This window comes from Eschrichtius robustus, chromosome 4 (genome assembly GCF_028021215.1).
Source record: "Eschrichtius robustus isolate mEscRob2 chromosome 4, mEscRob2.pri, whole genome shotgun sequence".
Classification (NCBI taxonomy): domain Eukaryota; kingdom Metazoa; phylum Chordata; class Mammalia; order Artiodactyla; family Eschrichtiidae; genus Eschrichtius; species Eschrichtius robustus.
Window position 1 is genome coordinate 104,529,760 of NC_090827.1, and position 14,537 is coordinate 104,544,296.

The window sequence follows — 14,537 nt, forward strand, 5'->3', positions numbered from 1 at the left end:
TTTCCCATTTCCCTAGATTTCCAGATGAAGAATGAAACTCTTCAATGGTGTTATTACCTTACAAAATCCTAGGGGGCTGCATGTGAAAGAGCCCATTGTATTCTTTGAGAGCTAGAAGATCCTATAGCTGGAGCCAACAGAAAGTGTTCTGAAAACCCAGTACAAATGTAGCTAATGTAGATAGGAAAGGGATGGGCCTCCAAGACTCTCAGCTGGTGGATCCTACACTAGGAATGCCATTGTCCTGAAGGGAAATACTGCCTGGAATTAACAAAATCGTACCCATGGGGCTTTATGTGAATTTCAAGCAGGGCTGGGATTTCTTTCCTGGAAAATGGGATGTGGCAACTTTAAAATACTTTGCCTAACTCTATAATTCAAAAGATCAATTGACAAATATTTGCTGAAATTTGCTGAAATGCATAAAGGGAGAATAATAAGTTTGGGTGTCAAAGGGATATTTTAATTCTGGTTCTATTACTTTCTAGCTGTGTGACATTGACTAAGTCACTTAACCTCTCTGTACCTTAGTTTTTTTAACTATAATATGGTATTGGGAAGGATTAAAAAATACAGTTATAGTTTAACTGACCTAATTAATTTCTGTAACTTCTTTTAACTTTTGACTTCCTATAGTTATATATTGGCAGGAATTTCAGAGAATTGTTACTTAAAACATTTATTTTCCCATCAACTGCTGAGAACTGCTTCCCCTTCACTGGCTTGGTGATGCAACTGAAGACATGTTTAGATGGATAGATGGTTGGGCCGATTGATAGAAAGATATCTCCCATAAGCGTATTATCCAAAATGAAAAGAGCCAACTTGATGACCTAAAGTTGTATGTACCAGTTATTTTCCTGGTACCCAGAGGAGAAAAATAGCCCTGTGGGCTGGGGTGTTCAAAAAGTCTTTATGGAGAAAAGACTGCAACTAGACTTAGAGGCAGGGAGGAGTAGCAGGACCAGAGAAGAGCAAAGTCATGTCATCCATCTAGACCCAGCAGAGCCTCTAAAGAGTTGGCACTTCTATCATAATCCCACAACTACCCTGTGCTGAGCAAGGGAATACCAGGGGCTGGGCTCAGCTCTCCACGGTCTGTTAACTCTCATGTCAACCATGACAAGGAGGCAGCTGCATTCCTATCTCGGATTTAGAAAACTGAGACTCAGAGACAGAGCAGTTTCCCCCAATTCACACAGCAAACAAGTGACAGAATCAGGATTTAACCCAAGCCTGCCTACCCTGAAGCTTGTGTATGATACAATATTTCCAATAATGATGAAAGCTACCATCATTGACGGTTACTTCCTCCATGAAGTCTCCTTCCTGTTACCACCACCCACCTTTCCCCAGGTGGAGCTGACGTTCCCTTCTTGTGCTCCCACTGTACCGTCAAAGATACCTACTCAAGTGCTAGAACGTTTATGGGTCACATTCAATTTCATGCCTGCCTCCGCTATTAGCCTGTAAGTCCCAAAGGATAGGTTTGGACATTGTTTCCCATTTTATCATTCATGTATCATCTATAGCTCATAGTAGCAGCTTAATAAATGTTAAAGAATAACTGAATGAAAGAATGAATGCTCCTCGCCTACCAAGCGCTGTGCCCACAGCTTTGGCAAGTTAACGTCATTATGTTTCCGTTTCCTCGCCTATAAAATGAAGATGACCATAATCCCTGTCACATAGAGCTATGGGGATGAGTTAATGAGCTCATATTGATGAGCACATAGTAAATGCTCAGTAAATGTTAACTATTATTATGACCACTCTAAGTTGCCAGAGTTCCCTTTAAATGGAGAACTTTAAATAAAGCATTGAAGGATCATAATCACAACTTCACAGAATAAGAACTGTTTTCAGAGTAGTTAAGTGTCTTGCAAAATATCACAAAGCAAGAAAATAGCAGAACCAGGAGATATCCCCTGGGGTCTGAGACATTACTCATAAGCCCTTATGTTTCATAGTGAGTTCCAGGGGCTAAAAATCCCTTCACGTACAGAATCCCAGTTGATTCTTTTCACCACCACTCTTGGGCTGGGTTTCAGCACAGAGGAGATAACTGGCAGAATGACTAAGCCAGTGTGGTTCTGACATAGCCCAGAATCCAGTGACCATTCCCACAAAGCTGCCTAGGCTGCTTGGTGTGGTTTGGAATAGAATGCCCCTTGGGATCTTTCAGGACAGTAGGACTCATGCTTCCCTGATGGTAAGAATCACCTAGCTTCTAGTTTAAGAACACAAACTCCAGAATCCTCTGAATCAGACTCTCCACAAAAGATTGTTTTTAACAAGCCGAGTAATTTTTATCATTAGGGAAGTTTGTGAAACTTTGCTTTGAGACAGGCTAAAGCAAGAATTTAAGGACGATAGTAGCACTCACCCTCCAGGGGGCAGTTACTAAACAGCAGTGTTCTTGCAAGGCACTGCCCTACCCACCCCCTATCCATGTTTGTAAATATAATGACTAAATCAGTCTCCCTAATAATGCTCTCAATCATGTGTCAACGGGGACCAGAACAGGCCCAGTGTAGTGGCAAGTGGGCGGCGGTTTGGATGCTCCCGCTTGAAAAAAGCCACTGAATCATGGATATTTTGCCCCTGCACTTTTCTCCCGAGAAAAGCTGCCCATGGGCTTCCGCAGGGGCTTTTTTAAGGGGCTGTAGGCACCAGCCACCAAAATTGAATTTTTCCTAGCAGCCTGAGAGCGAGCGGGTTGAGCTGCCTCGCGGAGCTTGCTCCGCGAAGAGAGAGCAGTTGCTATGGCAAAAAGGGGACATTCGCAAGCTTCCCAGGCTGCAAACTAGCGCGCAGACAGCTCTTCTCAGCACGGTGCTGCGTCGTCAGCGCGCGGAGCGCCGCTGTGCTCTCCAGGGCAAGTTTCCTGGGAGTGTCTCCTCTCTGCAGGGACACAGCAAACTCTCCGGTTCTCCAACAGATGTTTCCCTAGCAGCTCTGAAGTCCAAGTACTCGCTGGCTGCAGCGCAGAGTCCCAAGGCCGGCGCGCTGTGATTGAGGGACCCTACCAGGCAAATGCCAGCATCAGTATGAGAGCCTGGACTTCAGCCCAGGTCGGTCCTCACCCCGGGGGGCCGCTGCTTTGCCAGGTGCATCTTTGAGGAGCTGCTCACTTTCCCCCCTCGTGGGTCTTCGTTCCAAGCCAGATATTGCTCGGATTCTCTAATTAACTCCCTCCACTCCGAAGGGGTTCGGAGGCTGGGATGCTCTACCCAGCCTGAAGGATGTTGACTCTCGAGTGGGAGTCGGAAGGACTGCAAACAGTGGGTATTGTTGTGATTATATGTGCATCTCTGAAGCTGCTTCATTTGCTGGGACTGATTGATTTTTCGGAAGGTAAAGTGGTCGCTCCCATCTGTGCTGTTGGTCAGGTCTGGTTCAGAAGTGGATACAGACGCTGCAGAAGTTGAGGAGGCTTAATACGCAAAGTAAAAGTTTTAAAATATGCATGCTTGACATGGAGCAGCCTAGCACTGGGCAGTTCATTTCTGTTTACCCAGATATTTGACATTGGAAAGGAAGGGATATTGTGCCATTATCTTTCTGTTCGAAACCTGTTTGAGTTTAGGGTGATATTATGGGTTAAATATAGTTCCAAGGTGGGAAGTTAGGACTCTCTATTATGGGGTGATAATACAGGTTGCTGTTTGGGTTGACAAGTTTCGTGTTGGCTACCACGCCGTAATGTCATTAGTAATTCCATCCTCTGGAGTACCACCCAGATTTGTGAGGGAAATATGTGGCTGCCTCATTAGTTAGGAGGTACGGGGGTGGCGCTGGGTTATTGATTATGATATAAAATGGGTAAGCTTTTGATTTAAAATTGAGTTAATGAATGCTTAGCAAAAATGTGCTCTGAACTCTTAATTTGCAAAAGTGTTCCATTTACGTTCCCCAATGAGCCACTTTGCTCATTTGTCTCTTGAGTGGGAACCCATATAAGCACAGGACAGCATTGGTGCTACCAATAAATATTTTATCCATCTAATATAAATTTTACTACCCAAATCAATTCTACTATACAACGATTGGGGAGTAAAAAAAGTTGATTAACTTCCATTCAATAGTTATATATATATAGTTATATATATAGTTTTATATATACATGTACAATCTTTCTACTGAAATAACATGCTTTGAATTATTTAAACCCTAATTATTTGATGTCAGTTCTACATCCAAGCTCTTCTTTCTTCTCAAGTGAAAGAATGGAGTTCCTAAGGATATGGTCTTTTACTGCCCAGTTATTTATGAATATTCACTTCTCACGTTGTGTGTAATGGGGGACGATGAGGAACATATTTAAGCCTGCACATGCTCCTAATCTTTCTGACCAAGTTAAGGAGCTAAGACCTGATAGCTAAGATGACATCATCCCAAACTATATCCGGTACACAGGTTGTTTCTGTTAATATGTTAATAATGGTCAATGTATGTTATCTTCAGAAAGTCCTTTTCTCTACAAGTGGGTTCATTAGGTTCTACTATTTAGACCTTAAAAGAACAGAAGAAGTTCCACGCAATTTTCGTATCTTCTTTTAAGTATTCTCAATCTGTGACAAGTTCTGCTCAGGCACACATAAGAATAATATTGTAATGGGATTAAATAAAACCTCAGAAAATAGTTTCTGCTTTTTCTCATATTACACAGTAATTTTATTTAACCTTACATTTTTTGCTGGAAGGAAAACAATACAGAAACAAACTTTTCCAAGTGCTACACAACAATCTTGCATTATTTTGAGATTTCTGCCTCAGTGCACTCACTAGTGGTGACTTAACAAAATACAGATAAGATCATTTCAATTTCTATGATTGGAATAATTTGCTTCTGTTTCATTCCTTCTCCATATTAGTTTTTGTTCTCTGGACTCAGTTGAGCCATAGCCCACCATTTTAGTGCACTATACTCAAGATGGCTTGGTTTCAGAGCTAGATGAAGAAGGATCTGAGGAAAACCATCATGGAGGTATTCGAGGAAGTCAACTTTCACAGCCCTATAAGATAGCGCACAGTTCTTTTATTGCCAGTGTTGGTAGTGTAGACATTTAAAGTCAAAAGTCCCAAGTTTGCAAAAGCCCCCTGCAAATAACTCAGCTTTTATTCTTTAAGTGCTGTTTTATGTCACTTAAAGATTTTCTGACAAAACCTTCAAATTTGAGTTCCAACAATACAAAAAGTAGAATTGTAAACCTAACTCCCCCAAATAGAATCACAGAATTTTGAGCTAGTCTGAAACATCTTTCTTGGGATAGGTATCCATATTCATACCCAAATAATAATATCCATGTCCGTATATGAATCTTTATTTCTATACACACACATATATAGAGATGATGTGCCTACACATTTAAGATATTGTGTAAAATGTCCAATAAGCTGGGCAAACTTTGGATTCAATATGCAAGGCTTGGTTGTGCTAAAATAACAAAGATGCAGGTTATCACCATACATGAGGTATATTTCCTTGACAAGTAGAAAAAAATTGGGAAAAAAAAATCTTTTTTGTTCTGAAGTATATGTTAAAAAATACTGATCTAGTCCAACTGTCTCAGTTGACATAGAAGACCACTGCAACCCAGAGATGTTAACTGATTTATCAGAAGGCAACACTAACTGGGAGCAGAGACAGAACCGAATCCAAGGACTGCTGAATCCTATAGTGCTTTTCCTACTACAACACACTTTTCACTTATTTCTCTTTCCTAATACTGGGAAAGAGAATCAACGAAAACATTGGTGGGAAATTTCCTGAATTCCTGAAACTTGTACTGAACTGTCCACTAACCCTCTATGAGATATCTGAGGGAAATGCATTCATAGGAAATAAGATTACACAATGGCTACACAATTTCCCAACCCAAGTATAGGACCCAAGCATGGCATGTAAGTGAGCTAAACCACACTACTGACTTTAGAGGCAGGATTAGAATAGAAGCAAGCCAAATGGTTTCCTGAGCCCCTTTCCCTCGAACATCTACACTGAATTTTGACCATCTGTGACATATTCAATGTCCATGAATGGCTAGCCCAAGTAGAATCCAACAGTGAGACCCAATGAAATCATAAGAATTCTAGCCTAGGCCTCCTGTCTCTGTTTTCTCAGATTGGGGCACTCTCCAAGCAGAAACAGAACTTTTGATCACCAGTCAAGTGGAGATATAAGAAAAAAAGCCTTTACAGAGCAAGCCACAAAATATTAGATTATCAAGTCCTTCATCCTTTCTACCTGCAAATGATAAAAAGGCCAAAAAGGGCTTTCCCAATGTAGATTGCCAAACATTTAACTGAGATTGTACCACTTAGAAAATATAGCCCAGAAAAAGGCCAGAGAATTAGCCATTCTTTTTGGTGGAGAAGTAAAGATGAGGCCCAGAGCAGAACTGTGAGCTTCTTTTAGGCAACATCAAACTTTAAACTGTCCTCAGGGGGCAATGATTGTTCACTGGTACCATCGTGGAGTATTTTCTCTAGTGTGACTCTGTGGATTGATTAACTTAGAAAGTAGTTCTGAGCCTATATGAATGTGAGCTTCTGTATTAGTGTCAAGATAAAGCAGTGTTACTTTATTATTGTCTCCAATGGCTAGTGAGAATTAGCCATGAATAGGAAAAGGTAAAGAGAAACATTTCTGCTCCCACCTAAATTAGATTCTGATTTCAATAAAGCCCTACTTTAAAAAATAATTATCTTTCAGTTAAAAATTCAAGGTTTAGGGAGCAAAAGCAATTTGTAAAGAGGATTAAAATGACTAATGGGATTTTAATATAATGATTTGAGGTTTTACATATATCCACTCATTAATAAAGGGAAGGAGGAAGGACACTCACAGGATTAATCTCATCATTTCACAGTGTTGCATGTAATATATAGCTTATTGGATTCTAAATGTGGGCAGGGTCCTCTCTTAGGCATTGACTGAGTTGGTGGGAAGGGACAAGATGAACACTGAAGGAATGAACTCTCAGTAACCTTACATTCTAGAAAGGGAAACTAATTACCTAACAAGACAGGAGAAATAAGCTCTGGGCACAAACCCAAGAAATGGCCTGTAGAGGCACAAATGGAGTGGAACATTCTGGAAAGGGCTCAAGGGAAGGTTTCATGGAGGAAAAAACCAGTTGTACAGGACTTAGAGTGTGAGAAGGAGTTCCCAGATGGGAGAATGGGGAAATAACTTTCCAGGCTGAGCAAAGAGCTTGAATTGTGACCCTGAGCACTGAGCGAGGGTAGCTTTCATGGAGAAGAGCAGCGGCTTGTAGCACGCGGGCATCAGAATGTTGAAATGAGATGTGTCTGAAGGGGTCCATTGGGGTGAATGCTGAGAGGACACTTATTCTCTCACTGGTGAAGAGCCATTTGCTCAAAGTCTTCAGCTTTGGGGAAATAATGAGCGATATGGCAGACCAGTGTTTCAGGTGCGTCAGCTTGGGAGTAGATGAAGATGAGTTCAGAGGTAAGAGAGTGGAAGCAGAGGTACCAGTTATGCTTCTGGAACAATTCAGGTGGGAGACAACCTGGGCAAAAATCCATAGATTGCCCTCCTCAATAAGATATTTAATGTGAACTGTCAATTTCCAGTTTTCCCAGAAACTCATGTTTAATATAATACTCTTGACCTGCACCTTTTCTGAAATGGCATAATTGTTTTTTATTTCAGGGCAATGTTGTTTGGCCTCAAATGTATTTCTTATGAGAAAAAAAAAGAAATCTGGGGCACACAGAGGTTGTAGTTACCAATATAGTAGCTTCATTTATGGTGGGAATTTAAAATTTTTGCAAGATACATCTGACATCTTGCGAGGTCTTCAATTACTTTGAACATTTATGTTGGAAAATTTTACACACAAAACGTGTAGAGAATAGTATAATGAACTTTGATGTACCCATCATCCAACTTCAATAATTACCAATACTTTGTTATTTGTGTTTCCGCAATGGCTTACATTTATTGTTTCTCATCTGTCTACAATATGCCAGGCACTCTGCTAGGCCCAGTATACAAAGATGAATTAAAAGTAGTTGCTACCCTCAAGGAACTCTCAGTTGTATAAGGGTATGTAGTGTATAAACAAAGAAAATGCAATACATTATGGTAGCTAAATCAGTACGAGTCCGAGATATAAAGAATGGAAAGTAATTAATCCCAAGTGGAAGAGATAGAAGCGATCAGAGATGACTCCCCGGAGAACATGATTTCTAAGCTGGGGTTTTAAAGCAAAGTTTATCAAATTTATATGCCAGAAAGTGGCTTGCACAAGTTCTACATGCAGGGTACTGGGTGAGGTAATACCAACATAGGAACATGGTATAAAATGTGGAATTCCTGGAACAAAAACAGAAAAAAATGTAAAGGGAAATAAACATAGTTTTACTCCCTCTCCTTGATTATATAATTAACCTTGCTGTCCAGCACAATGCTTGGTATGTAGAACATACTAAAAAAATGATGGCCTGAGTGTAATTTACTCCCATACATTAATAATGCCAGTGCACTTCTACTTGTGCTACATACTTGAGAGCCTCTAGTGCCTCCTTCAAGTTTCCAAAGTAGCTTGGAAACTGTTGATTAGTTGATTACGATCTTTTCACTTTCTTTTTTTCTCTGCTAGAAAGATTTAACATCAATGTTACCCTGCAAAACAGAGATAAACCGCACACCAAAAGCATCTGAGGTAACTGTTTATTAGAACCTTATGGCCCTGGGAAATAATTTCAAATCAGACATCCAGCAGGGAGCTGAAAAAGCCCAGCTTAGATGGACTTTGATTTGGCTGGGAAAGTAGCCCTTTCAATTCTGTAACTGGGAAAAAACAACAAGAACAACTTGGATTTCTAAGTGAAATTGAACAAATATCTACTAAGCACCTACTCTGTGAAGGGGAATAAAGGACATGGGGCATTTTACCGTTCTTAGGAAGTTTTCAAATTAAAGACCAAACAGCTCATGAATAACTAATCCAAGATGAAAAAGTGTCTGGTGCGGGGTGGCGGGGGAGGGGAGCAAGGCCTTTAGAAAACACAAAGAGAAGAGCCATCTCATCCAGTTGGAAAATTTCAGGGAAGGCTACACAATGATGGTGGCATTTGAAATCTGATGAGTTGAGGGATCAAAAGACTTTGATAAGTAAAGACTGGAAGCTAAAAATAGGAATTTAAACTGTAATTTAAAGGGAAAAAAGGCAGCTTCCTAAAGTCATTATTGTAATCAGGTTGATTCTAAAAAGCCCATTAATCCACTTAAGATATAATGAATCCATGTAAATGTCTGCTCTGAACCTGGCAATGTGCTTGGTACTGATTGGTTTGGGGACTATTATTTTTTTAGTTTTGCTTACTTTGGGAACCCATTTCCCACCCCAGCCTGGAGCAGATAGGTGGAATCTCAGTGAGGAGGGATGAGGGTGGAGGGGTTGTACATTTCAATGACTTCCAGCCAAAGAGCACCAGGAACACACCTGTGGTCAAACAATTTGGCTTCGTTACTTTTTGCGGAAAAGGAGGACACACACCATGGAGAACTGTGGGGCATCTCGGTAACTGAGTGTTAGAAAGGACTTCTGGATTTGAGCTTGTATTAGGGGATTATGATTTAGGGAGCAGGGCTTTGTTCGATGAAGTCAATAATCCAGGGTAATTGGCTTAATAAATCTTACGTACAAGTAGCAAAAACTAGACAAAGGCTAAAGCTGTAATTGGCAAAAAGCAAGCTACATTAGCTAAAAGGGTGGATATTTGGTTACTTTTGTGGTTTAAACGAAGTTCATGTTTGTCCTCTTCTCAGCCTTGATTACAGAGTGGTCTTGTTTTTTTCTTGATCGATAGGTACAGAGTGGTCTTGTCTGATGTTAGTACTCTGTGACATTGTTTATACTCAACGAGAGAATGCCAAAGCCTACCTGATAAACCCGGGCAGCTCCCTCAAGGTCTAAGGAGCTGCTTTCTCTCACACATGATAAGGGAGAGGGCAGAGTAACCTGAGGGCAAGTGAAGCTCTGAGTTTAAATCCTAATTCAGTAACTCTCAACCAATTACTTAACCTTCCTGAGTTCGAGTTCCTTCTGTAAAATGAGGCCAATAAGCCCAACCTTTCAGGATTGTGGTAGGGCATACAAACATATAAGTGAAATATCTAGCTCAGTGCTTGGGATACAAATAGAAGCCAATAAATGCCTTTCTTGTAATTATGAAAAGATAACACGTTCCTTGAGTTATATCAGCAGTTCTCAAACTTTACGTGTATCAAAATCACCTAGATGATGTGTTAGAATACAGATTGCTAGTCCTCACCCTAAGAGTTTCAGATTCAGTAGATCTAGGTTAGCGTCTGAGAATTTGCATTTCTAATGATTTCCCCCTTTAGGCTCATGCTACTCCAGGGCACACTTTGGGAACCACTGAGTTAGGCAATAAATCTGAAAGGCCAAACCCCTGATGTTTGCAAGGATTTCTTCACTGAGTTCTTTGGCACCTGCTGAGCTTTACTCTAGAACACTTGTCAGTCATCTTGTTATATGTTAAGTATTTTAAACTTGGTGGGTCATGAAGTCCGTTATAACTGCTCCACTTTGTTGTTGTAGCACGAAAGGTAAAAAACTGAATGTGTGTGCCTGTCTTCCAATAACACTCAAATCTGAATTTCATACAATTTTCATGTGTCACAGAATATTTTTATTTTTTAACCATTGTAAATGTAAAACAATACAGCTGAAAGATCAAAAACAGGTAGCAGGCTGGACTTGACCTTTCACTGTAATTTGCCAACCCCTACACTAGAGGTGGCAATAAAGGAACCCGTTGAGAAGGGGTCTCAGGTTGGTAAGATGTTGCCTTTTGGAAACTTATCTAGACTTTTTTGAGTCCTTAGTCTCATTGAGTGGATGGGGGTCTAGTCCTTCTTTGGCGGTTGATGGAATTATCTGCTAAATTAACAAGTGATTTGAATTAGGATGTATGTGTTTGTGCAATGTTTTCCCTTCCCCTAATTTCACAATTTCTAGGCCAGTTTAGAGGGTTGTTATGTAAATTAAGCCACCAACATGATTGTGTTACACGATGAGTCAATACTGGGGCTAAACAATTAGGGTCCCCCCTTCTTACTGATTTTTGTTTAGGTTTCATTGCCTCTTGGACAAGGAGACATTATGCTTTTTTCATTGAGTTTATAAACCCTTGTCTTGTGGGTTTGTTAAAGACACGTTTCAACTCTTCAAAGTAAACTGGTCCTCCGACTATTGTATTACATTAAGTCTTATGGGTCGAGGACAAATACATTGAATCAACAAAGGTTTTAAAAAGTAAAATCACCTTAAGTCTGAATTCTCTTGAAAATGAAAAATCTATAAATAGTGGTTCATTTCATGTTTTTTGAAGTGAGACCGACCTGAAGTCAGTCCACAGCTCTGCTTTTGACTGTCCACATGGTCTTGGACGAAGTTTATAACCACCCTGAACGTCGGTTCTCTCAAAAATGGGGAGAATAATAGTAGCTACCTCATAGGATTATTGTGAGAAGTAAATTAAACGATATTTCTTAAAATTATGTTTAGCACAGTGACTGGAGCACAGAGCTCACCAAATACTTTGTATTACTTGCAGAGTTAGTATCATTGCTGTCTTTGTTCTTAACTTCCATCATACCTATTACTAAACGTGATTATTCATTCAATCGTCCATGAAATGAAGGTTCTTAAAAGTGATCTGTGTACCAGGCACTGTACTGGGAACTTAACGGTGCTAGTAATTGGGAACTTAAAGGCATAGTTTTAGCTAAGAGGGGTTTACACACAGACAAATTGGTTTAGTAAATTTTCCTGGTCTCACATCTTTGCAAGGCGTAGGGGGACATAGAGAAGAGACTGACCAGTACTATTTAGAAGGTGGGGAACATCAGAAAGGACTCATAGAGGTGACCTTTGAGCTGAATCTGAGTGACACTTTTAAGCACTCAGCATCACACGTCCTTGGGATCTACAGACAGTTGATATAACCTAGTTTCACATTTTCAAGGACACTTTGTGTTGATCCCAGTTTCTAAGTCTTCCCTCCCACTCTTCCCTTTTCTCCCACAATGCCTCCTCTTACCCAAATGCCACCCGTATTTCCCCATTTCAGCCCAGATCAAAACTTACCCTCTCTCTAATATCACATTTCCTCCTTAATCTGAATTCAATCAGTCCTGATGTATGTCATAGAAGGTATACTTGATAATAACAAACCTTCATGCAATGTTCCCCAAGTCATTTACTTTGTGTTCATTTATTTTCTCCTCAGCCAGAGAAGAGAACACTCTACCTCAGCACAGAGTGAATTTTCCCTGTATTTCCATAGGGTCCAGAGCAGTACAAAGTATACCATGGAAGCACAACAAATATGTATCAGTGGGTTTCTCACTGCATCTTTGATAGCTTGTCCCTTTAAATCAATACACATGTCAAATCTTAACACCATCCCCATCCCACTTTCTTCCAACCTGACTTCATATTCTCAAAAGGGAAATCTTTCCAGACATGGCGACTGAGCTGATGCTCAAGATTCTTCTGTTTCACTTATAAAATAAAATCTCCATGTCTTTGCATATAATACAAAGGTCACTATCAGACCAGAGCCTATCTGACTGATCTCATCTCTAGTCATTTCTCCTTTTTTTTCCCCTCTTCCTTCCCAACTTTATGTTTCAGCAACACTAAACTTAAGTTCCCTGAGCATTTTGTGTGGTCTCCAGCTACCATACTTCTGCATATACTGTTCTCTCTCCCAGAATGCCCTTCCCTCCTCATATTCCTGGAAACATCTTTTCAACCTTCAAATCATAGTTCATATTCTTCCTTCTCTGGGAAGCGTTTCTTGACTTCCTGAAGCAGAAAACGGTACTCTGGCCCTAAGACCTCTGTGCCTCTCCCCCAGCCTCACCTGTGCCCATTTTATGTTCCAAGGCTATCAAACTCATTATTTCCCAAGCACCCCATGCTGTTTCATGTGTCATGCCTTTCCCTGTATTATGACTGTCCCTCCTTCTAGAATAAAATTCTCATTGCCCCTCGCCTGATTAACTCCTTCTTATCCTTTAAGCTCAGCTCAGGAACCATCTATTCCAGAAAGCCTCCCTTGAACCACCTAACTGGATGAAGTACCCATATCTGTTATCCCAAAACACTCTGCCTTAGCACTTCAAAGTACATTAAACTTGATTTCTATGCCTTTCTCTTCCACTAAACTTCAAGCACCACATAGGCAGAGCACTTGTCTCTGTGCCCTCAATGTCTGTGGGATTGAGTAGATGGATGGAGTGATGATAGATAGGCAAGTTTATTCAGACGTTCTGGTAATAAACTCAGAGTTCCCATTGCAGTCTTGAATTAATATAATTTTTAAACATTTTGTCTAAGGCAGGGTTTCTCAACTTCAGCACTACTGACGTTTTTGACTGGGTGATGTTTTGTTGAGCATGCGGTCCTCTGCATGATAGGGCTATTGGCAGCAGCCCAGGCCTCTACCTACAAAATGCCAGCAGCACCTTTCCGCAAACTTTGACAACCAAAAGTGTCTCCAGGCACTGCTGAATCCCGCGAGGGGAAGAAGGGCAGGCAAAAGTACCTCTCACCGTGTTGAGAACCACTGGGTTGAGGTATGATCAAACATAATTTGTGTCTTTATATACATATGTGAAGTCTTTTTATATACATATATTTTTAAGTCACTAAACTGCATTTTAAGTGTGAAAAGATTATAGCGTTGGAAATCAAACCTGAATGGTGAGAAAGGGAATGATTTTCCATTACAAAAGTAATAAACAATCATTGTAAGAAGTTTATAAATATACAGAAAGAAAGAAATATGAATAAAATGCCCATAATCCCACCATTCAAAGAATAACCATTGGTAATATTTTGTTCCTTTAAACTTAGTAATACTGTATGTAAAAAAGTTTATGTAGTTTAAATTCAACAGTGGAGCAGAAATCTTTTTATATTAGATTATAGGTCCTTCATAAATATTTTAATGCCTACATTATATTCTATAAATGTGTATAATATAATTTACTTACCCTGATTTTAGGACATGTAAGTTATTTGCCTTCTGTCCAGTATTTGAAAAATTCTTTAATAGAATCTTTGTGTGTGAGGTTGCTTACATATTTAGAATTATGTTCTTACGATAGAGTCTTAGAAGAAAAATTAACGGCACAAGAGAATGGGCTGTTTCATGTATCCTAGCATATATTTAAGATCAAATTGCTTTTCAAAGTGGTGGCACAGATTGACTTGCCCGTCTGTAATGTAGGAGTGCCCGGGCTTCTGTGCTCACTGCACGGTCACCATCTGCTGTTGATCAGGGGACATTCTGAAGGTGGACCCTGAGGACCATGTTGGCAAACTCAATGTTAAGAAACTGTGTCTTAGGGCTGAATTGCTAATGCTTTTTAATCTAACATTAAGAATCATAATTATGTGCAGATATGATCTTCACATTGTAGCTTGAAGATACTCTTCTTGTTCTGCTTTCTTGTCAGTCAA

At 40.1% G+C, this 14,537-nt stretch overlaps 1 protein-coding gene across 2 annotated transcripts in view; it reads left to right on the plus strand.

The window, feature by feature from the left end:
• KCNIP4 (potassium voltage-gated channel interacting protein 4) overlaps positions 1-14,537 on the plus strand; it is a 443,407-nt gene that overhangs the window by 200,541 nt on the left and 228,329 nt on the right. The window contains exon 1 of one of the 2 annotated variants that reach the window (XM_068543159.1): positions 3,058-3,357. The exons of the other annotated variant lie outside the window; for it this stretch is intronic. Within the exon in view, the coding sequence (XP_068399260.1) occupies positions 3,246-3,357 (112 nt within the window). The 5' untranslated portion in view covers positions 3,058-3,245. Of the gene's footprint in view, positions 1-3,057; positions 3,358-14,537 lie in introns of those variants that run through there. 2 annotated transcript variants of the gene reach the window in all.